Source organism: Hoplias malabaricus, chromosome 15, assembly GCF_029633855.1.
Source record: "Hoplias malabaricus isolate fHopMal1 chromosome 15, fHopMal1.hap1, whole genome shotgun sequence".
Classification (NCBI taxonomy): Eukaryota; Metazoa; Chordata; class Actinopteri; order Characiformes; family Erythrinidae; genus Hoplias; species Hoplias malabaricus.
In genome coordinates, this window is record NC_089814.1 from 19452144 (window position 1) to 19475790 (window position 23647).

Genomic DNA, 23647 nt, shown 5'->3' on the forward strand with positions numbered 1-23647 from the left:
TGGGTTTGTGTAATTGCCCACACTGCATGAGTATATTGTGTGTGAGTGTGTGTGTGTGTGTGTGTGTGTGTGTGTGTGTGTGTGTGTGAGAGAGAGAGAGAGAGGGAGAGGGAGGAGTTGTGGGGTTTAGTAAAGCACAGCCCTGAACAGGTGACTTCAGCAGGTAAAATGTACATAATTGAGGCAATAAATCTCTGAGGTCTTCACCTAAAGTTCAATGTTCACTGAACACAGAGCACATAGACATATTCTTATAGCTTAAGGCAGCTTGGTATACAATTTTTTGTTTGTTTCTGTAATAGTCATAACTAATTTTTACTTATTTTGTCTCTTTATCAATGAATGCAATGTATGTGTAAAAAGCCTCCCTGCTCTAGGCCCTTTAAGTTTGAAAAAGCTATTTATTAATAACGGTAATTACACACTTCTCAAAGGTGTTGGCTAGTGAATGAGTCTGTTATATTTTGAGTTAATATGTAAACCATCTTCACGGAAGTTTACTGACGCCACATGCCATAATGACCAGAGACAGAGGAGAACTTTGCTCTGTATAACAAAATGGAATTTAACTGGAGTCACATGTTGTAAGCCAGCCTTTGTGCACTCCTAATGTGAAATGGGCATTAAAAGTGCACTGGTGACCAAGCCCTTACCAGTAATGTAGATCTCAGTGACTGATATCTGTCAGGCATCACTGATCCAGGAGCACCGTATTCTTTTCTTTGTAAACAATGAAATTTACAATGTAAACACTGAGCAGAGAATAGCACTATTATTCTGAAGAAGAGCTTGAGGAAGTTTGTAGAGGAAATATGGTTTATAATACGCATATACACGTGTGTGTGTGTGTATTTACATTACCATTGAACTTTCACACACACACGCTGTTCAACCATAACATCATGGCCATATGTCCACCTACTTTCTACATTCGGCTCCTCCACTGACCATACAGGAGCACTTTGTATTTCTACATTTACAGACTGTTGTCCACTTCTTGCTTTGCTCCTTTTCACCTGATTCTTCAATAGTGAAGACACCCACAGAACAGGCATGATTTGGGTGGTGGGTTGTTTTCAGCATGCTGACTTGATAGTAGTGTTAGTGTGTTGCAGTGGTACAACTGGATCAGACACATCAGTGCTGCTCAAGTTTTTACCCACTGCATCCACTCACTGTCTATTCAGTTAGACACACCAAGTCATTTATCCACCTTGTAAAGTCAAAAACAGTTGTTCATCTGTTGCTGCACAGTTTGTGTTGGTCTTCCACTAGTCCTTCATCAGTGGACACAGGACACTACCCAAAAATGGATATTTTTGGTTGACAGACTACTCTCAAAACTTGAGTAGCCCTGCTGTGTTTGTTCCCTGCATACCAGTACAACACACACACTACCACAACACCACCATGTCAGTGTCACCGCAGTGTGTTGCACTGAGAAGGATACACCACCCAAACCCATACCTGACAATTGAAGAACAGGGCGGGTAGGGGGCTATCAGTTTATGCAGAGTAATTGATGGAGTACAGACTGTAATTACAGAACTACAAAGTGTCTGGTCAGTGGAGCTGAGAGAATGCACAGTGTGTGTAGAAACAAGGAGGAGGTATATGAATAAATAGAAACAGAATGCAATGATGCATTTATTACAAACCCAGTTCCAATGAAGTTGGGAAGTTGCATAAAACATAAATTAAAAACAGAATATGATGATTTGCAAATTCTTTTCAACCTATATTCAATTGAATACACTACAAAGACAAGCTCTTCAATGATGTTCAAACAGATAAACTTTATTGTTATTTTATAATATTTTTACAAATATTAACTCATTTTGAATTTGAGGCCTGCAACACTTTCCAAAAAAGTTGGGACAAAGGCATGTCTACCACTGTATTACATCATCTTTACTTTTAACAGCACTCAATAAAAATTTGGGAACTGAGGACACTAATTGTTGAATCATTTGTAGTTGGAATTCTTTCCCATTCTTGCTTGATCGTACAACCTCAGTTGCTCAACAGTCAGGGGTCTCCGTTGTCATATTTTGCACCTAATAATGCACCACACATTTTCATTTCAATGGGGACAGGTCTGGACTGCAGGCAGGTCAGTCCAATACCCGCATTCTTTTACTATGAAGTCACGCTGTTGTAACACGTGCAGAATGTGGCTTGGCATTGTCTTGCTAAAATAAGCACGGACATCCCTAAAAATGATGTTGCTTGGATGGCAGCATGTGGCTCCAAAACCTGTATGTACCTTTCAGCATTAATGGTGCCTTTACGGATGTGCAAGTTACTCATGCCATGGGCACTAACACACCCCCATACCATCAGAGATGCTGACTTTTGAACTTTGCACTTATAACAATCCGGACAGTCCTTTTCCTCTTTGGCCCATAGGACACAACGTCCATGATTTCCAAAAACAATTTGAAACATGGACTCGTCAGACCACAGGACCCTTTTCCACTCTGTGTCAGTCCATCTCAGATGAGTTTGGACCCAGAGAAGCCAGCAGCGATTCTGGGTGTTGTTGATATATGGCTTTTGCTTTGCATGGTAGACTTTTAACTTAACTTGTAGATGGAGCGACGAATTTTGTTCACTGACAATAGATTTCTAAAGAGTTCCTGAGCCCATGTGGTAATATACATTACAGAATGATGCCAGTCTTTAACGCAGTGCAGACTCAGGGATCGAAGGTTACAGGCTTTGGTGGTTTTTGATGATGGATTTTGGCCTTGCCCCTTACTTGCAGAGATTTCTCTGAATCTTTTGATGATATTATGGACTGTAGATGACGAAATCCCTAAATTCCTTTCAATTGTAAGTTGGGAAACGTTGTTCTTAAACTGATAATTTGCTCATGCAGTTGTTCACAAAGTGGTGAACCTCAAGCCATCTGTGCTTGTGAAAGACTGGGCCCTTCAGGGTTTATACCCAGTTTTGACACTCACCTGTTTCAAATTAACCTGTTCACCTGTGGAATGTTCCAAACAGGTGTTTTTTGAGAATTCAACTTTCCCAGTCTTTTGTTGACCCTGTCCTAACTCTTTTGGAATGTGTTGCAGGCCTCAAATTCAAAATGAGTGAATATTTGCAAAAAAAAAAAAAAAAAACAATAAAATCTATCTGTTTGAACATTAAATATCTTGTCTTTGTAGTGTATTCAGTTGAACATAAGTGAAAAAGAATGTGCAACTCATCGTATTCTTTATTTATGTTTTACACAACGTCACAACTTCAATGGAATTGGGGTTGTATAATTTAAACATTACACTGCATTGAAAATAGTAGATTTATCTTAATTAATTACATTTAAAGTGTAAAACCTGAGAAATGTTAGATTTTTTAAAAATATATGCCCAAAATTTCCAAAGATTTCAGGATGACGAGACCATACCTCAACTTTATTATTTATTAATCTACAATATGATTAAACCATTCTGAGTATCTGGAGAAATCTCTGTAGGGACAACCCTTAAAACCAACATTGGCTGGTTATCTTCAGCACCTTGGGTGGTACTACATAAAAATAAGTCATTTCTGCATAATCACTGCATAAGCTCAGAAAAGCTTCTTCAAATCGTTGTCTGTGTTTGTCACTTGAGCAACAAATGTTAGTTAAACCTCTATCATGAAAAGTAAACAGGATCCAGAAACATTGCTCAATTATTTGGGCGCAAGCTCATTTAATTTGGACTGAGGCAAGTTTGAAGTATCCTGTGGTCCAACCAATATAAATTTAAAATAATTATTTTTATATCATGGATGCTTTCTCAGGCAAAAGATGAAAGGGACCTTCTGACTTGTTGTAAGTGCACAGACCAAAAACCAGCATTGGTGATGGTGTGAGGGGATTATTGACTTGCACTTCTTTGAAGCCACCATAAATACCAAAAAAAAAAATCTATGTAAAAATGTGATCTAACACAGTGGTCTCAACCCAGTCCCAATGTTTTTATAATATATTAGTAGCATCAAATTAAAACATTAAGACATTAAATAAATAAACAACCATAACTGCTCTATTTGAATGTAAAATGTTTTCTTTGTACTATTTTCAGTTATATATATGGTTGAAATGATATTCACATCGTCGCAGTCTGTTTTTATTTACATTTTGCACAGCGGACCAACGTTTGTGTATATTTCTGTTATTCTGGGAGAAAAAAAAGCTTAAACGTTAAGAAGTTTGTATTCGAGATGTGTTTTATAGAAGTTGTTTCCCTGTCAGCATGGAATTTTACAAACGTGGGCAATAGACTTCAGTCAAGATGCAAATAAGCAACAATATTTTCATTCATGCTGTGAACTGTAAAAAATATCACTGAATACTGGACTATTCTAGAATTATAAATAGAACACATTGTATGCAATTAAATGTTCACTACAGGAAAATTCCTCTGGATTATTGGTTATATAAAAAAAGGGTTCATATCTAAGATTAAGTTGTTTAGACAGGAATTTAATCAATTAAACATAACGTCTAAAACTATGGTTCCTTATCTGACAAATTCACATCTATGATTTAAGTTATAAACAGCTACAAAATTGCACAAAATATCTTCTTCTCTCTAAAGGGGTTTTCTGAGGAAGGCACTGGGGTCACCAGGGGATCTTCTTTGGCATGAGTTTCACAGTATGACATCAGCTCAGCTGCTGCTTTAGACACCTGTGCAAAGAGAAGGTGTGGAATTCAGTCCTGGAAGTCCTTTATAAAATACTTATAATCTAATCCATATTGTTGCTGATTATCATGTTTGAGATTGTCCCTGTCTTTACCTATTATCATCTGCTGCATTCTAAATGAGAAGAATTACAGACTTCAGTCATTTAAAAGGTAAAACCTAGATATTGTGACTAGAGATGACTAAATATCCGTTTGTATTTTGCTGTTCATCTAATCAAAAAGCATTTAATATTCATCAGTGATCCCATTATTTTCTTTACAAAGCTTCAAAAGACCAGTAAGTCATTTTTACCACCAACATGCAACAAGCAATGTTTGTGAAAGATATTATTTTATGTTTCCAAGTGCAGTGATGTCAGGCTAGGATTGCCACTCTTGTTCTCTCACCATCATCCTGTCTATGTTCACCTCCAGTTTTAACTGCTCCACAGTCTTCCGAGCATCTGCTATCTTGGCCATGTTGTTGGACATGGTGCTCTTGCTGCAGCTTAATTAGGGTCAAATGGTCCAGTGGTGTTGTTCAGTTTAATCCTGTAATGTGTGGTTATATGTGGTTATTAAGTATTTGTAAATATTAAAATATTTGCACAAGAAAGTCTAACCTTGTGTGTTATTTAGATTTTTGTATTGGCGATATCTGATTTTAACACAAGCAGCTTGTTTTCAGGTCATCTAAAAAAATCTTTTTTTCCTTTTCTTCATGTAATTTTCATGATATGTGACCATCATAGGAATGATGCAAAATTACCTAAATATAACAAACTGCAACACCTTATTTGTTGCAGTCAGGAGTGTTGCAGGCTGAAAACAGGTTTTTTCTATTTTACAACTATCATATGTTATTTCAGGGGAAAATAAAATACAAGACATTTCCTCCATCTGTAGATTTACTGATATATAAAGTTTCCTGTGTGACAGTGTAGTATTGTTTCCATTCTGGAATCTTTTGTAGACCCATGTTTGTATATTATTTAATTTTTGAAAAAGCTTATACTGAGAGGCCTTAATTTCATTGCTAACAGGTCAAAACTTAAGATCTCCAAAAGTCATTGTCTTAGCACGAGGGGCAAAATCCATCTTAAGGTTCAAAACAAGTTAATGTCACAAATTTAATTACATGTCATTTTAGAGCATTTTTACTGGTGCCTGTGCCGGGACATTTTGTAAATGGTCAATGAAAAAAAAAGTTAATGTAATAAAAAAAGGGAAATATCAACATTGACTTTGTTTTTGACATGGCAACCTGAATTTGATTAAATTAATATCATGTTGCATGTTTAGCTCAGTTATTTACAGTATTATATTTATGCCTTTATTCTTTTATCAAAAGCTGGTGTGGTGTAGCAGCTGTAATTGTTTTGGGGAAGCTCTGTGGGTCTCAGCTGTTGGAGCTAAGTGAGAGTCTCAGTGGAAAGAAAAAGCCTCAGTACAGGTAAACTCTCAGGAGACTCAAACTAACCACCCCACTTCCAACACTTTCCTTCTGTAACCTCTTTTCCTTACTGTACATTTACCTCACTGTTATATTAATACTAGAAACATATTATGGCACATTATGCTTAGATATGTTTTTTTTCAGGGTGTCCCAATTTTGTACAGTCAAATTTATGAGATCAAATTTATTTTCAGTCTGATCAGAACATTTATCAGAACACTTATTAGAACATTTACTTTTACACACAAACTATACATCCAGTGTGAATATGGGCTTTTTTTCTCTCCATACTTTCACATTGAGAACACATCATCATAATACCTCCACATAACAGCAGACCTTAATGGCCAGTGGAAATGTTACGCTAGTTTTGTTTATGTATTTGAATAAGTAGGTTTGCAAATGTTGTAATACTACAGGACAAAGAACACTTTATAAAATTGGGGTAGTTATTTCCTTGTTCAAGAAAAAAAATATGTTAACACTTTATATTACGTAATAAAAAATTTTAAGGCTTACCTTATCTGGAAAGTGGGGCTCTATGTCTGGGATTTCCAACTGCAGAAATGGAGCATCTATTGTTGCTCATCTGAAGCACATATTCCCTGGTTCACAGGAGCAAATGAGGAGACAGTGAGGAGTTAAGTGGAGAGGAGGGCTGGGAAAGGTTGCCTCCTCTCATAATTAGCTTTTATTCCTCCCCCCCATGTCGGGCTGCATAGGTAAGTCCCAGACTTCATGTGGTGTGACCTTCTATTGAGTGTGTCATTCGTAAGGATGTGTGACAGATATCAGGCCAAAGAAAATGCGGCATATAAGGATTTGGTCTTTTGTACTTATACTGTATTGTCAGTCCTATTAGATGTGTGCTAATTATTTTGGGTTAAATATTCAAAAGGTAAAATCATTATTAAGAAAATACAAAATAAATACAACAATTTAAAAAAATCAATCATGGTTCTGTCCGTTTATATTCTGAATGCAACCTCAGAAAAATAATGTTTTTATTGTAATTGAAAAATAACTGTCCTCAGTGTATGCTACTAATGGCCTGGGGCCTATGAGAGTCACCAGAGATGCAACCAGTGCTGTTTTTCTTTTCTCTCCACAACCAAATATTTACCTGTGATCCAAGACTCTGGTAACAAAAGCGCAAATATATTGCTTTAGAAATCTGACTTGAAGTATAAAAAAAATTATACATGGCTCTTTAAAAAAAAACTTTTTTGCCAAACTTTACCAAACCCATTTGCTGCAGAAATAAATTAAAACCTGCCATTAGACATACAGATGACTTTTCATCAAATCAAAGTGCCCTTAGTTAGCACTAACATATTTTCACAAGACACTTCCAAAGAAATAGAGGAAAAAGTCCCATCCCTGTGTCCCATCTCAAAGCCCATGAGCAGCATCTTGCATAACGATGGTTGTGGGGTTAACCGCAGGGGGCTTGAGTTCCACCTCCGGGTTTTAATGTCAACTGCCTCATTAGCTGCTGTTTTCATACATATATTGGTTTACATCCCAGCAAGGAGTGCATGAGGCCATTTTACAAAGCTACAGTGAGAAAAATATACACCCCTCAGCTTTATCGTGAACCAAATGTTTGTATCTTCAAAGTCCTGAAAAGTCACAGAATACACAACATTGTTAACTAGCTAAATTAGTAAATTAATTAGTTTATTTATTCATTTTCTGCAACTGATTCATTTGGTCGGTCCAGAGCCCACCTGGAATCATAGGCTAAGATAGGAACACACACTGGTGTCTGGGCACCAGTCCATCACTGTGCCTCATGCACACAACCAGTCACTATCACATGCAGCCAGTCACACCTGTGGACAATTTAGCTTATCAGTCTAGCAATGTGTTTCTGGAAGCTGAAGCTCTTAGACAAAACCAACACATATATTAGTAGAACACACCAGAGAACCCTAGGAGCTGTGTGGCAGAGACACTACATACAGCATCACCATACTGACAAGTATTAAATGTACAAAATAAATAAAAAAACATTTTTGTGTGTTTGTTTGTGTGTGTACTCTTTTGCCATTTAATGGTGTGTTGAATAGTAGGGCGGCACGGTGGCGCACCAGGTAGTGTTACTGTCACTGGGTGATTCTGGGTAGGCGCCGGACCCACCGCAACACTGAGCTGGATAAGTGGTAACAGACAGTGAATGAATATTTATGAAGTGACATTTTTAATACTACATAATCATTATCATAAAAGGACAAGAAAGTGGGAGAATGTTTGAATACTGAATTACACAAAAATGTTTTTAAAATATTTGTACACAAAATACTTTAATGGTTTTACATATGTTTAAATGCTTGAATAAAAACGGAAATGACTTGTATAATTTTATGGATCAACTAAGTAGCACTGAGAGAAATGGCCGATTAATTGTTAAAGTAAAAGGTAGTATATTTAGGTTTCAGGATACATGTGCCCTGCTGGTGCTATTTATGCAGCTGGTTTATGCTTGCATCTTACAGCATCTTACTGTCAGAATTAGGTTGTCCATTTTACAGCTTTTGCATCTTTTTATGGAAATCATCATAAGACCTTTTGAATTTGTCTTGCATAATTTAAAGAAGTGACTCTCCGCCTTGTGTAAAAGTTGTGTAAAAATAAAATGCAAGCCTTGGACACTTTGAATACTACAATCATTTGGTCTCATGTTGACTGATTAACTGAAACACCACGAAAACAACTGATTTTAAACATTAGATGAGTACTTTTTATTCAGCTGATGTATGAACTTTGTCTAGCGCAGAAGAACTGTACATCAGGAGGTTTTTTTGTTAGACAATTGAAATGAATCAATCAGGCAAGTGTATTTGAATTTTTTACAGACTGAAAATTAATTTATTTGATTCCTAACGCCACACAGATTCACAGATGTTGATTTCATTCTCTCTTGCCTGGTTCACTCCACTCGCCTCTAGCACACACAGTAGTATGCAGAGATGCTGTTGTCCCAGTTTCCAAACAGGCCCTTCATCACATCTTTGAGACGGTACTGAATGCCGGAGGAAAACTTCCTCTTGCTGCCATTCTTCTTGATGCGAGACCACACTGTGAGGCTGCAGAACTTGTTCACCACCAGAGAGGATGCGCGGTTGTCCCAGCGTTTGGGGATGATGGGAACATCTTCTCCGGGATAGATGTTATGGAACTCTCCTCCACAGCTTTGGTCATAGTAGTAGTTACTGTCCTCAAACAGGCGAGCACACAGCTTGGTGCCCTCAGGATCTTTCAGAGTGCTGGGTTCTGGACACTGAGCATTCAGACCCAAGAAGCACATGGCACAAAGGAGAAGAGTAGCAGCTACCTTCATGATGTCAGTCTTGTGAGCGAACAAGGCTACAGCAGGTGCCTTGATCTACTGTTATATACACAGAGCTGCTCGGTCCCACTGGGCAGTGTGTGAATGTCCCTGTAAACACACAGATGGCCTGAAGGTCACTTATGAGAATTTCAACACAATGTTCAATTACCACAATTACCTAGGTAAACTAGAGATAACCAAACAAAATATTAGATATACACAACAAAAAATAGTTGCACCCAGAAGGAAGTGTCCGATTGCAATGATATTCAGAGGGAAGGTAAAGACTGTCAGACTCCCATGTCTGCTAACACAACATACCAGGCATGGTGTTGTAGAAGCTCCTATTGGTGTCCTGTGATAATCCATCCCATGCAGCTCGAATGTCCTGCAGATTTCTCTGTAGGGTTGGAGTGTTGACGGTGCATCCAATAACATCCAGCACATTTTCCATGGGGGTATGTCTGGCAATTTGGCTGACCATAGCTTAGTATCTATGTTTTCACCAAAACAAAGGTGGGACTCATGACTGAAGATGGCCTGCTGCCATTCTAAGTGACTCCATGACAGTCTAGCAGGACCTGCAGTCTTTGGTGATGTTGATGTGGTGTTAAGGGCAGTTGTCCTAGTGTTCTGCAAGCATGTAGTCCTGCTTTGTGCTGCCATCTGCCAATGGTGTTCATGGAGGGCATCGCCGCTTGCTAAATATCTGCAATCGTGACTTTTGGATCACTCTAAATGTCAGACATTCCACTGTTGGTTCTTCCACTCCATGATTCATGTAGGTCTACCAGATCCTTCATACTGCTAGGATGCAACCATCTCAAACACTTCTAAAACTGGTCAAAATGCTTAAAACTTTTTCAGAAGCATACTTCCCTTGACAACAGCACGAGTCAAAATGCAAAGCACATGCAAGGAGACAAATTTATGCAGTGAGTCAAATACAGAGGTGATGCCCATATTTGCATATGTCACATTTGTGGCTGAGCATAAAAACAAAATCACACACGTCTCACAATGTCAGATCTACCCACCAAGTTTCATTCCTGCCGGTCGATTCCATCCAGGTGCTATTTTCGGACGTTGAGTGTATTTTGATTGTAGTTATAAAACAATTTTAGATAAGTACTTTATTTGACTGTAATGTTATTGGAAATTATGAAAGAAACTCACTTCATATGCTATGGCATGTAGCATTTAGCCTAAATCTAGTGATTGGCCGTTTATTCGTATTTTTTTGGTAGGTTTTAAATTTTTTTAGTATATTTGGCCTCAGTCCTATCTTTCTGTCCATTCATCCAATAATGTATATGATCACAGTCATATGTGTTCATGCTTTATTTGAATTAATCATAATGCCTTGTCTGTAATGAATGTGTCACTGATTCTAAGTTTTATCTGTTGACTACTATCGGTGTTGTCCACTAATCTTTAACCTATTGTAGCTCATTACAGCACATCTCAGGGCTAAAGTACCCTATTTCTTCTCACTTCACAGAACCACCTGCTAAAACTCTCAGCTGTGACTACAGAAAGAAAATTGTTTGCCTCAATCCCTCAGAAATATGTTTCGAGCTCAAGATACACAGTAAAATGGAAACAAGTTAAAGCTTTCCTTTCTTCCTTTCTGAGATATTGTATTAAATTTGCATTGCCCTTCATTAGCACCAATCTAAAAATATAAAATAAGGAAGCCACAATATACATACCTGGTTGTGAGATGTGTCAGTTTTTCATTCATTTTCTGTAACTGCTTCAGTACAGGGTCGCGGTGGGTCTAGAGCCTACTGGAATTCACAGATTTGGAAACTTAGTATGTCCAGTACACATACCATCTATGTTTTTGGACTATGGGGGAAACAGAATCACTCAGAAAAAATAAAATCATGCAGACACGCAGAAAACACATTGACAGCTGACCTGGCAGCCTCCAACTCACAACCAGGACCTTGGGCCGAGTCCTGTCATATTAAAAATATACAAGCTGAGAGTGTGCCATAATCAACATATTTACACAGAAATGTGTTAATCATTTCACTAAAACATTTACCTACGCAAAAAAGTGAAAATGTGGCTGCCATTTCCCTGCATTTAAAAGCCTTTACTGTCCAAATCCACCTGAAATATTTTGATTAGACAAGGCTGGTGTTACTTATCGATTTTCCCTTCCACCATAAATGACGTTCATTATCCACAATTTTCATAGTCAAACATTTCTTTCCACCTTACATGTTCGTTTATGAGTCCTAATGCCATTATTCACCAGCTTCTTGAATTTTGTTCCATCTTAAGAGCTGAAACTAGCACACTTGAAACTTTTTGAAGCAACTGTTACTGCATTGGAATGTCCCCTAAACGTGAATTTGTCCAGCTTTTCTAATGTTCTCAGAACTTTTTTAAGTTTTTTTTAAGTTACAAAATGTTCCCGGAACATTACTTCAAACTTATTTACACTAATAATTTAACATTCTAGAAACTTTATCTTGGAACGTTCTTAGAATGTTGCAAAATTTTGTTCTTAGAACGTTCCCATAATGTTCTATATTGGTCGTTGAAATGTTGCACTGGAATGTTCCCTCAAGGTGAATTTGTCCAGGGTTTTTTTTTTTTATGTTCTCAGAACATTTTTCATAAGTCTGTTTGGAAATGTTCCCTGAAAGTGAAAAAAGTCAATTTTTTTTTAAAGTTTCCAGGACATTTTTCCCCTGAATGTTACCTCAACACTGTTAACACTGACAATTTAATCTTCTTTGAAGGTTTATATTTCCACTTTTCTTGATCTTTCTTATTCACTCATAGCAAGTTAGTAGAATTAGTAGAAAAACTAAAAAAAAAAAAAAACAACTGAGGACTGGAATCATAGTTACATCACTGATTTGTAATGGAGGTCTAATTCAATAATGATAAAACTCAACCCCTATAATAAGACATACTGAGGCAAAGTCAGTGCAAGCTTAATTAATTAAAAAATGTTTATTATCATCATCATCACATTTAAATGAAGTCAAAAATCCAAACTTTTTTAAGAGGGTCTCTAAGGGTCTACCCAAGCCCTCATCTCCTACAGTGGGTGGATCACTGAAATGGGTAATCCTTCTGGCCCTGCCCACACTGGGCAGGCCTTAAGGCATGCATCACACTCAGAGGAAAAGGTAGAGTCAGAAGGTTCATCCAAATTCTGGGCCAGAGGTCAAACACCTGACTTTTTTAGTGTCATCCTCTAGAGGGGAAACTTCATGAACATAGAATTTAGCTTTTCACATACTGTTAACATCATTGTAATGTTAACTTATGTACTGCTTAATTGTCATAAGGTTAAATTTGTAGAACAATCTATACTACCTTTAAAATACTGCCAGCTTAAAAAGACTGTCAATATATTTCGACTGCCACATTAATAATAAATCCACATTAAAATATGCCAATTTTATTTAGATTTCAACCTCAATTAAATTAACATTTTAAATAAACCTTAAAACCATAAAAAGACTGCTGATATATATTAAACACCACATTTAAGTAATTCCACCTTTAAAAAATATCCACCTCAAAATTCATTTTCATTTAGGCATCCACATTAAATAAATGAAAACTTCAAATAACTCTTAAAAACTTAAAGAATTTCAATATTTTGACGTCTACCTTAAACAAATCCACAAATGGCCATTTTATATTTTATGTACTTTTGTAAGATTTTAAAGTTTATTTGAAGTCATTTTTTAAGGTGGAGGTAAAATAAATTGGTCCTTTCTTAAGGTGGACATTTTTAATGTGGTGTTGAAAATATCTTGGCAGTTTTATAATGTTCTGAGTGTTATTTATATGCAATTAAAAACACACACACACATCTTAAAAATTGTGCCTTTACATTATACAGGCCACCGTTTAAAAATGACAGCTTTAAAAAGCAACCATTTTATTTAGGCTTCCACCTTAATAAATGAACAAAAAAAAATGCCACATTAAAAAGTCTCCCATTATATTTACTGCTGAAATTTCACATTCCACATTAAAATCCGACTTTCACCTTGAATAAATTATCACTTCAAACCTTTTCATCACAGGCGGGACTCCGCAGGGCGGGATCACAGGGGCTCCGCTCCGGACTGAGCACTTCTCAAAGAGAACATACTGCTTTAGCAACATTATGAGAGGCAGCAGGGTTTTAGCTTTGACTGTTTTCGTACTCTATGATCACACACCCTGGACATTTTAGTAAATAGCTTACAGACCGCTCCTTTAAATGTTGATGTTTAAAAGATATTTTAGATGCAGTTTTTCAGTTGGACTTTCATAGAGTGTGATTGGCTGAGAGGCGAGGCAGTTATTTTGCGAAAGTTAAATTTGAACTTTTAAGTATGTAATAAAAACATTCATCAGTATGGTATTTTTATTATTCTTTATTGTTAACCTACAAGCCATTAATTTGTTATGAATTATTTATTATTATTTATTATTATTATTAATATTTAATCCGTCTCGGCGCTGTGAGGATGTGTCGTCAGAGTGACGCAGGTTCCGTGTTTTCTTCGTTGTGGCGGGATTTCTGCTGCTGCTCTGATGAGATGGATGTGGAAATGAAAGACGCGGAGAGCGAGCAAATACAGAACAAAAAAGACGTGGCTGCAAAATCAGCGACAAGTTCTTATGAGCTCCCTTGGTAAAATATCCCCGCCGTTCTCCCGACGTCTGTCTCTAACAGCTGGGGGTTGTATCTCGAAATGTAACGTTAGCTCGGCGCTCCGACGTGGGCCATATAGTGATACATATTTAAACAGCAGCTTAGAAATATACCTAGCTGACTTGAGTTGTATTCACAAAATATCGATACATTTAAAGCTAGAGGGATATTGTTTCATGAAACTTTGACCTGGGACATATCTTAAGTACACAAGCAGTTGAAGTGTCTTTGTAATTTTTCATTCCACCTTAAATGTTGCTGCAGACTCACGCCTGAATGAATTGTAATTTTTTGCAGCTGTTTACCTTTTTAATGTCGAATGGAAAATTTAAACTTTAATGCAACATTGTCAGCCTGATTTTTTTTTTGTGGCTTATTTTTTTTTTACAACTCTTTATTCTGTTTAATGCAGGGAGTGATTTGGTTTGTTTTAGGGTTGAAAAATACAGACCTATGAAGTTGAATGAAATAGTTGGAAATGAGGAAACTGTTAGCAGACTGGAGGTAAGTGAAGACCACAAACGCTGACTTCAGAACCTCATTTGAAATGTACACCTATCAGCTTTAACAATAAAGGCAATTATTACTACATTACTTCTTTGCGTACTTCGTTAGCCATTGAATCCCTTCTTCAGTGGTCATGACCAACACAGAGCAGGTATTATTTGTGTGGTGGATAATTGTCAGCACTTCAGTGACACTGCCATGGTGGTGTTATAGTGATGATTGTGCTCGTAGGAGTGGGGACGACAGTGCTACTAGTGTTTTTTAAAATGTCACAGTCACAGCAGGACTGAGAACAGTCCACCAACCCCAAAAAAGTCAGCCAGCATCATCATGTGTGCGGTGAACGAAAGGCTAAGACACTAGGATGTTTGTAACTAGAAGTGTCCTGACCATGTGAAGAACAGGGTAAAAGGGGACTAACAAAGTATATGCAGGTTAACATATTGTCACTGTCCAATTAAAAACATGTATCTCCAAAAGTAACTTTACAGGAGAAGGAAAAACATTAACTTTCAAAAGAAGTGAATGTAAAAATGTGAAGGACAGTTGCTGTGTTCAAATGATGTAAACTAAGGGAAAAAAAAGTGCACCACTGATATCTGCAGTTTATAACATGAGTGTAGAAAAAAGCCTGTCATTTTAACTTTAAGGTTGATATGTGAACAAAGATAATGTTACGTGAAACAGTCATTGATATTGCTCAAACAGGTCTTTGCCCGGGAAGGAAATGTACCCAACATTATAATTGCTGTAAGTATAGCTTCTTTTTTTTTTTTTTTTAGCTTCCTTGTAATTTTATTGTGCAGTGATCTACTTGATCATCATATGTCTGATAATCAGAAGAATGTCTGCTGGTAGGGTCCTCCAGGCACTGGAAAAACGACAAGCATTTTGTGTTTGGCGAGAGCACTTCTTGGCCCAGCAATGAAGGATGCTGTGCTTGAACTGAATGCCTCAAATGACAGGTGAAGACATTGTGCTTTGTTATTTTATTATGATTTATTATTGAATGTGTGCTCAATATACAATTAGTAGAAAATCAGCTTCTATAGCTGTGATGTTGCTCACTAGGCTTTTGATTTGTTGCCTATTTATGTTTCCACTTGCGGTATGTCTACATTAATATAGTCACTTTTGTCCAGTTGTCGGGATTACTTGTGTTACATGGTTTGCCAGAGATAACTGTAAGCTGAGTTTTAGTTTATTTAAAAAAAAATGTATGTGATAAACTTTATGTAAAAGATTGCATTCAGATTTATTTAGGCCCTGTTGTTTAATTTATTTCAGAGGTATTGATGTTGTCAGAAACAAGATCAAGATGTTTGCCCAGCAAAAAGTTACTCTCCCAAAAGGCCGTCACAAAATCATAATTCTGGATGAAGCTGACAGGTAGCCAATACATAATGATTTGTATGCAGCCAGGGATTTTAATCAAAATTTGTTTGTGGAAGATGCTTACATTTGCTTTTTGTCCATTAATAAGCATGACGGATGGAGCTCAGCAGGCTCTGAGAAGAACTATGGAGATATATTCTAAAACCACACGATTTGCCTTAGCCTGCAATGCGTCTGACAAAATTATAGGTGAGTAGAGCCAAAAGTTTGGATGGGTAAAACTAACAAGTATCATAATTCAAACACTTACACACATTAGTGTAGGTAGAAACAACTGGTTGACTAAATGATGTTATATCTAGCGTAAGTGTGATTCTAATCTGCTACCATTCAGAGCCCATCCAGTCACGCTGTGCAGTGCTGCGCTACAGTAAACTAAGGGATGAACAGATCATGATGCGGCTACTGGAGGTGGTGGAGAAAGAGAACCTGCACACCACCAACGATGGTTTGGAAGCCATCATCTTCACTGCCCAAGGAGATATGAGACAGGTCAGTTTTGGGTAGTTTCTGAAAATGTTTCCTGAACAGTAATTTAGTTCATTATGTTTTTGTAATGCTCATTATGTGTTTTAGGCACTGAACAACTTGCAGTCTACAAACTCTGGGTTTGGTTTTATCAACAGTGAAAATGTTTTCAAGGTTAGTTCTAGCTTTTTGAAAATTTCAAGTTCAACTTCACCCGAATGGAATGAAATTGAGACTCATTAATGAGATGATGACTTAATGACATTTGTCTCTTCAGGTGTGTGATGAACCACACCCTCTGCTGGTTAAAAACATGCTTGAACACTGTGTCAACGCTAATATTGACGAGGCCTACAAGGTATTTCTGTTGCATGAGTAGTATAAATACATATGCAGAATGTACTTAAAAATATAAACCATAACATACATTTGATTCCTTTTGTTCTTATTTGCTAGATAATTGAACAACTTTGGTCACTTGGCTATTCTCCTGAAGACATAATTGGGAACATCTTCAGAGTGTGTAAAACCTTCCAAATGCCAGAGTACTTGAAATTGGAATACATCAAGGTAAGATGCATAATATGACTGGTTTATTATATACTGTCTCTAGCATTACAATTAAGGACTTTTCCTGGTGTGTGTAAGTGTTGCTCTGCATATTCTGCCTGTCTCAATTCACTCTTTTTTAATGGTCAGGAACCCTACAGGACCACCACAGTGCAGGTATGAATTGGGTAATGGATCATTTTCAGCACTGCAGTGACACTGACGTGTGTGTGTGTGTGCGCGCAATGGTACGAGTGGATCAGACACAGCAGTCTTGCTGGAGGTTTTAAACACTGTGTCCACTCATTTGTCCACTCTGTTAGACACGCCTACCCTGTCGGTCCACAAAGTAGATGTAAATTCAGAGACTTTAGCTCAGTTACAGTGTCACCGCAGCACTGAGAATGACCTGCCACACAAATCATACCTGCTCTGTAGTGGTCCTGACCATTGAAGAACAGGGTGAAAGGGGGTGATTGGTGTTTCTATTAAAAAACACAGCCTCGCATTTCTTATACATATTTAAGTTTATATACATTTATATTTATTGTTGAATGGAAAGAAATGAATGGTGATGACACACATTCACTATAGAGTTTGCTGTGGTGGTATTGGGTGTAATTTTTCCAATGATGTTGCAAAACATTTCTAAACGTTATGTCTAGGATATAAAATTAAGTTTTATTGTGTGTTTTAATACATTTCTAGAAAAAGGAACTTTATTCCTCTGTCCATTGTAAGTTATTCAGATCTTCTTCAGTTTGTCATCAGTCAAATCTCATTTCTTTTCAAGACATATCAGATCTTCGCTAACCACAAAAATGTAAGCACATTGAACCACAACGCTGCAGTTCTGACAGGGGCTGCATTGATATCCTGTTGTACAAATAATCAATGATTTGTCCAGTAACATGATTATACAAAATATGATGAAGGAATGAATACAAATAAATTGAGACTTTCAACTCACAGTTTAAATGTAGCCTAAGGACAGTATTGGAATTATATTTATTTTAATTAAATGGATGGCAATTTTACCATATCATTGTGTTACTTTTTTTGTTAAAGACACATTGAAAACTAAGTAGGATGTTTTTTTCTGTTGACTGAAATGATTGCCTTGTAACAGCTGCGCTATCTCTCATTCATTGTATCTGCTTAGTTACTTTGCTCAAATGCTGAACTGTGATTTGTATCTTTCTCAGGAGATTGGCTACACGCACATGAAGGTAGCGGAAGGAGTGAACTCCCTCTTGCAAATGGCTGGCCTCTTAGGGCGACTCTGCAGCAAAACTGCTGCACCAGACGCCAGCTAAAACTCAACGAGAATCTTAGCTTTGCTGCGCTTGATATTTGCAGGCAAAACATTTGTAGAAATACCTTTAACTGTAAATATTTTCAAGAATCATTAATAAAAAAAATACTTTCAGTTCTTGTGGGTTTACCATCTCTTAAAACAATCCAAAAAAATAATTTTTGAATTTATGCAGGAGCTTAAAACTAAATGTAAAATTGTATTTAATTTTATCATGAAAACTAAAATAAAATAATTTTTGTTTATTCAGAATATTTTTATATGCAACGTGTGCCAAATAAATGCTTAGTTTAACATGCAGTGTCAGTGGATCGCAAATTGTAAAAAAGATTTAGTACAAACAGTTTTTTTCCCTGTACATATTACTGAGTGACAAACTGTCAACTGAGACAAAATGAACTAAATGATCAGACTCACAGTATGAAAGCAATTATATTTAAAGCATATACTCAGAACCCAGTGTAAACATGTTCATCAGGATGGCTTTATTTTGTGTAGTGACACATGCCGTAGTTCATAATATAAAAAAATAAATGTCTAAGTTTCACATGTTACATCATTTTATACAATTTTCACTCTGCATCTGAACACCTTACCACCGTTATTTAACTTTGACTCTAATAAGTTAATTGAAAGTTTTGATGAAGATAAAGGTGTTCTAGTTACTTCCAGTGTTCACATAATCTGGTTCATCTGTTACAAAGACAAAGATCAAGGTGAGCTTCAGCATTTTATTCTCTTTCAGCAACAGAAATATATTTAAATGTGCAGAAATAACTTAAGTATGAAATCTATTACCTTCGTCAGATTTTTGCAGACAATCTAGAGTATTCACATATTCATCGCTGTCTAATATCACAAGTAAAACGAAAATTTTAATCAAAGGATGTATATTGTACAAAGGCTGAATTTTAAAATACACATGTAACGTGTATTTTATCGTGGTCAGAAACAAAGTCTCCAAAAATTAACTTGAAGAACCAATAAACCATCATTTTCAACTCTTATATTTGGACCATTTCTGAAAATCTATTTATTTAATTTTGATACAAGGCAAACAGCAGGCATTTTCAGATAAAAAAAAAAAAAATAAGATACAAGGAATCTCACAGTAACATTTTACAAGAAACATCTAAACATCCAAATTAAAGATCATTGCTCAGACTTTGTCCATATCCCAAAATATTTCAGAGTCCTTACCTGAGTCATGGTCAATCTCTTTTGTTGGAAAAACATTTTCATAAGAGCCTGCATCTGCATCTGAAGTATAACATTGAAACAATGATTACAGAAAAGTGTAGGCTGTGTCTACCTAGAGATCTGCAGCCTGTTCTGTTAAAAATGTTCAAAAAGCTGACCTTTTGCTTAGCTGAGCTGCAGTTCTAGCAGCATGATTGCTCTCTAATCTTTAACTAGTTCTCGCATGGTGTGGTTTTTCATGACCTTTCCATCAGCCACACGAGGCCTTACTGAAGGCTTTGTTTCTCCTCCCATTAGAATATAAGACAACAGTAGATTTCAGAAACCACAATAAAAGTAGCTAGCTAAATTCTATTTTGAGGCTTTTACTCACCATTATCCATTAACTCGTCTGCTAGGTTACTGTAAGGTGGAGTTGGAATTGGATGTCTGAAACACGTAGACATAAATGGGGTTACATATGATCAAATCTTCACACGTTCACCTTTAAACATGGCACTTTATTTTTCTTCATGCACCAATATGCCTACTTACACATAAGTTGGTTCCAAACTTCCACAAACAGCTGTTAACACACAGTAGAGGAGTGTTAGGCAACACTGAGATACTAGGCTGAAATAAACGTTAGTACTCAAATTCTATGTTCCATAAATATTCATGCATCTGTGTTAGTGATCAGATATGTATATAAAAATATAAGATATCAGTGCATCCCTATAAATTAATTTTACATTGGCTATTTCAATCATTTTAGCTGAATTAGCATAGCATAATTATTATTAGCACAGTGTGTACCATCAGTGCATTTTCTTTTTTTAAGCAGAAGATTTTGACTTGATTCAAACACATTGCACAGCAAATTCACCAGTGTTTAATCAACACTAAACTGTGTTAAATTACTCATAGTATTAATTTAACACTAACAGTGTTGGTTTAACCCTGGTGAATTTACTGTTTCTTCTACAAAGAATTTGGGTAAAACTCGTAATGTGTCATTGGCACGGTTCTGCAAGATATCTAGAACTGCCAGTGACTCCAGATAAGAAATAGTAGAAAACTGGAATATAAACCTACATTTTGGGAGGTTCTGGTAACTGCCCTGGATATCCTGAACAGCTTTTGGAGGAGAAAAAAAAATGAAATCGTCATTGCCAGTGTCCATCCCTCATATTTTTGAAATTGTCCTATTCCTTATTCTGAAGCACTCACCTTGTGACTGTATAAGAGTTGTTTGTACCAAATTCCTTAAAAAAAAAGTGAAGATATGATTAAAGTGTTGAAGAGAGATTCACACAAACATGACTCAATTCTGTAAATAATTTCAAAAAACACTTAATAAAGGTGTAAAGAGGAAAAGTCCCCAGTAATGCCACAATGGAGGGCATTTTGATACAAGAGTGACTTCAAAATAACAATGTATTAAGAAACTTAATCAGTGGCACATTGTGCGCAGGCACGTGTAGGTGTTGGTGTATGTGTGTACACATCTGTAAATGTCGATGCAATATCGTTCTGGTTTTATTAATCATGTTCCTCCAGGACAATCTTTAAAATCGTGACCATGTGTTTGGAATGACCTTTCACTTTCACACATTTACCTCAGTCTAAATGAATCAGAATCACATACAACTCACAGTAACAGAAAAAAGGTGAGTGGAGGAGATATTTAATATATTTAGAACACATTGTTTTAGCGGTTCAAGTGTAGCACTGATATGAAGTGGTAATGTGTGGAGGAATTTATTGGGAGGCTTTTCCTCGATACATTGCATTACAGAGTATTATTAAATGAATAAAGTAAGGGGTGATGAAGGTCATTTCTGGACACCATTTACACTACATTACCCCAGGCTCTGAGACTGGTCTGAGATGATCTGGTTGGGCCTCGTCACTGGAAAACAAACACAGCACAATTTAAAACTTATTCCAATTACCTCTTTATATATTTAAGCATATTACATATTGTCCATGTCCAAAGCAAAATGTTTTTTATGCGTTTTTTCTTATTTTTCTACTTCATTTAAACTCATCAGCTGTTTGTAACCTGTGTGAAAACTTCTCGACTGATGGAGCAATCGAATATAATAACTTAGAAAAATAACTAGAACATAACCTGCACTAACCATTAACAGCGTTTTTTGTAGAATTAGGTACAAATTACGAGATATTTATTTTATATATTAAAAAAAAAAAAATATATATATATATATATATATATATATATATATATATTTATTAATGTATTTATTATTTTAAAAGGAATGGATATCTAGTTGGAATGGAATTAAAAAAAAACAGTAGTGAAATATGAGGGGGGGAAAAAAGAGGCAAAACAAGCACCTGTTTTTGAGCGTGTCACAGCAAATCTGCTCCCCTCTCGCTGACTAAATAAGGCCAAAACAATAAACATGGAACTTATTCCCATTTACAATTTTCATTTAGGGATAACAATAAAATATTATCAAATGATTGCTATGCGCAAAATAGGAGATAATTTCCTCTCGGACAACTTACAATAACTGTGGAATATAAAGCTGGTTATCCTCCTGAACTATCTCTGTAAAAGGAATATTGTAATAATATTTCTTGATTATTGTGATAATATGATAATAATGTTCTAAAAGTTTTATAATAGACACAAATTTTTATATTTTTAATGAAACATATTTCTTCGGTTTTATGAGCATTTTCCTGCATAGTGAGGAGTGTGTGAGTGTGTGTGCAGAATGACACTTACTAGATTTCCTTCTACAGCCGAGACACACAGCAGAAACAATGCCAAGAGTGACCACAGACACTAAGGCAAGGACAGCTCCTTGCTGACTTGTGATCTCCACCATACCTTGGAGAGAACCAATGATTTAAATATAACAGCACAAAAACAATAGCTTCATTGTCTGATGAGATTAACTGCAGACAACAGACATGTTTTCCGGGCCTCGATTAAGCCTGATTACAACCTAAAAGGACATTTAGGGGGTCAAATAGCCCAGGACCATTTATTGTTTTAGAAACAACTTACATCATGGTTATTATCTGTATTATTTTGGTCTGACGTGTATGGTTTCTAAAATACCTTTGCTTTCCTGTAAACAACGAACACTAAACCACAATATGCAAATCCTGAGTACCGGGATTTTATAAAAAATCTGGGTGACATTACCTATGCTCACAAAATGTTTTATAAATTGTCACATATCCTCATTTTAAAAATAAACAAATAAATTAATAAAAACCTCTGCCTTGTTTTGTTTTTTGTGTCATTTTAATATTAACATTATGTGTAAATATCATGAAGAATCTGCCAATAGAAATGCTCCAAAATCATTTATTTATCAAGCACTTTTTATTTACAAAGTGCATTGCTTTAAACAAGAACAGGAATTCATCTGTAAAATAAGAGCACAATTATTAACAACAGTGTAAAATAGACCTGCACTATTAGGCATTTGAGGGCTTAAACAAATACGGTATCAATCAGACTTCAGACACCTATTGAGCTTGCCTTCCTGATATCAGATAAAACAGCAGCGTTTATGTGGTGTATAAGAAAAGGTGAGCTTTGCTGAAAAATGACATTATGACAGAGTTAATTGCCGTTATCAAACGTTACATAAGCAGGTAGGGCTTTTCCCATTTAAAAAGCATTTTGGCCCATTTAAAGCGCATAAGCAATGGCAGACTTTATTTACAGACACTCTGTTTTTGATCTCTATGAGACTTCATTGTTCTATTGTTACTAAAGTGCTGTGTGCGCTCCTTTATAAAGAAAATAATCAGGTAAAATGCTTTTTTACCTCAGAGCAGTGTCTCAGAGTGTGGTCATGCTGATGAAGCAGCTCTTGGAGAGACTGAATGTTGGTGAGAAATAGCAGAGGTAAAACTGCAGTGCTGTTTCCTGTTTCAAACTGATCTTAACCACATCCGTGCAGCAGTGTGCCGGACACCAGGACCACCACAAAGAAAGAACTGCTATCTGCACTGGCTTTCTTCTTTTCCTCTTCCTTTCTTTGTAATTCAATTTTAGAGTCAGTGTCATTGCCAATATACTGCATTTC

The 23647-nt window shown here is 36.3% G+C and overlaps 4 protein-coding genes across 8 annotated transcripts; 1 reads left to right on the forward strand and 3 right to left on the reverse strand.

Moving 5' to 3' along the window:
• Positions 1-4023: 4023 nt before the first annotated feature.
• Positions 4024-6740, reverse strand: gng8 (guanine nucleotide binding protein (G protein), gamma 8). Its single transcript, XM_066646258.1, has 3 exons — positions 6657-6740; positions 5090-5233; positions 4024-4684 (listed from the first exon to the last, which is right to left on the reverse strand). The coding sequence occupies exons 2-3, from the start codon at positions 5171-5173 to the stop codon at positions 4556-4558; spliced, it is 213 nt and encodes a 70-aa protein (XP_066502355.1). The 5' UTR covers positions 5174-5233; positions 6657-6740; the 3' UTR covers positions 4024-4555.
• Positions 6741-8912: 2172 nt separating this feature from the next.
• Positions 8913-13656, reverse strand: LOC136668941 (syncollin-like). 4 transcript variants are annotated; one of them, XM_066646713.1, is made up of 4 exons: positions 13526-13656; positions 11184-11261; positions 9793-9965; positions 8913-9579 (listed from the first exon to the last, which is right to left on the reverse strand). In XM_066646713.1, the coding sequence occupies exon 4, from the start codon at positions 9478-9480 to the stop codon at positions 9085-9087; it is 396 nt and encodes a 131-aa protein (XP_066502810.1). In that variant the 5' UTR covers positions 9481-9579; positions 9793-9965; positions 11184-11261; positions 13526-13656; the 3' UTR covers positions 8913-9084. The 4 variants fall into 4 exon arrangements, with proteins under 4 accessions (XP_066502810.1, XP_066502808.1, XP_066502809.1 ...); XM_066646711.1 differs by having other exon boundaries at positions 9793-10278; XM_066646712.1 differs by having other exon boundaries at positions 11184-11322; positions 13526-13609.
• Positions 13657-13979: 323 nt separating this feature from the next.
• rfc2 (replication factor C (activator 1) 2) lies at positions 13980-18495 on the forward strand. Its single transcript, XM_066646307.1, has 11 exons — positions 13980-14134; positions 14590-14659; positions 15371-15412; positions 15521-15627; positions 15950-16051; positions 16146-16246; positions 16392-16549; positions 16634-16699; positions 16803-16883; positions 16982-17095; positions 18280-18495. The coding sequence occupies exons 1-11, from the start codon at positions 14040-14042 to the stop codon at positions 18388-18390; spliced, it is 1047 nt and encodes a 348-aa protein (XP_066502404.1). The 5' UTR covers positions 13980-14039; the 3' UTR covers positions 18391-18495.
• Positions 18496-18751: 256 nt separating this feature from the next.
• si:dkey-183i3.6 (LAT2 domain-containing protein) lies at positions 18752-23514 on the reverse strand. 2 transcript variants are annotated; one of them, XM_066646463.1, is made up of 12 exons: positions 23387-23514; positions 22327-22431; positions 22104-22146; positions 21930-21973; positions 21435-21480; positions 20799-20833; positions 20664-20705; positions 20124-20154; positions 19963-20018; positions 19590-19649; positions 19188-19238; positions 18768-19082 (listed from the first exon to the last, which is right to left on the reverse strand). In XM_066646463.1, the coding sequence occupies exons 2-12, from the start codon at positions 22427-22429 to the stop codon at positions 19048-19050; spliced, it is 546 nt and encodes a 181-aa protein (XP_066502560.1). In that variant the 5' UTR covers positions 22430-22431; positions 23387-23514; the 3' UTR covers positions 18768-19047. The 2 variants fall into 2 exon arrangements, with proteins under 2 accessions (XP_066502561.1, XP_066502560.1); XM_066646464.1 differs by lacking the exons at positions 21930-21973; positions 22104-22146 and having other exon boundaries at positions 18752-19082.
• Between the last annotated feature and the right edge of the window lie 133 nt (positions 23515-23647).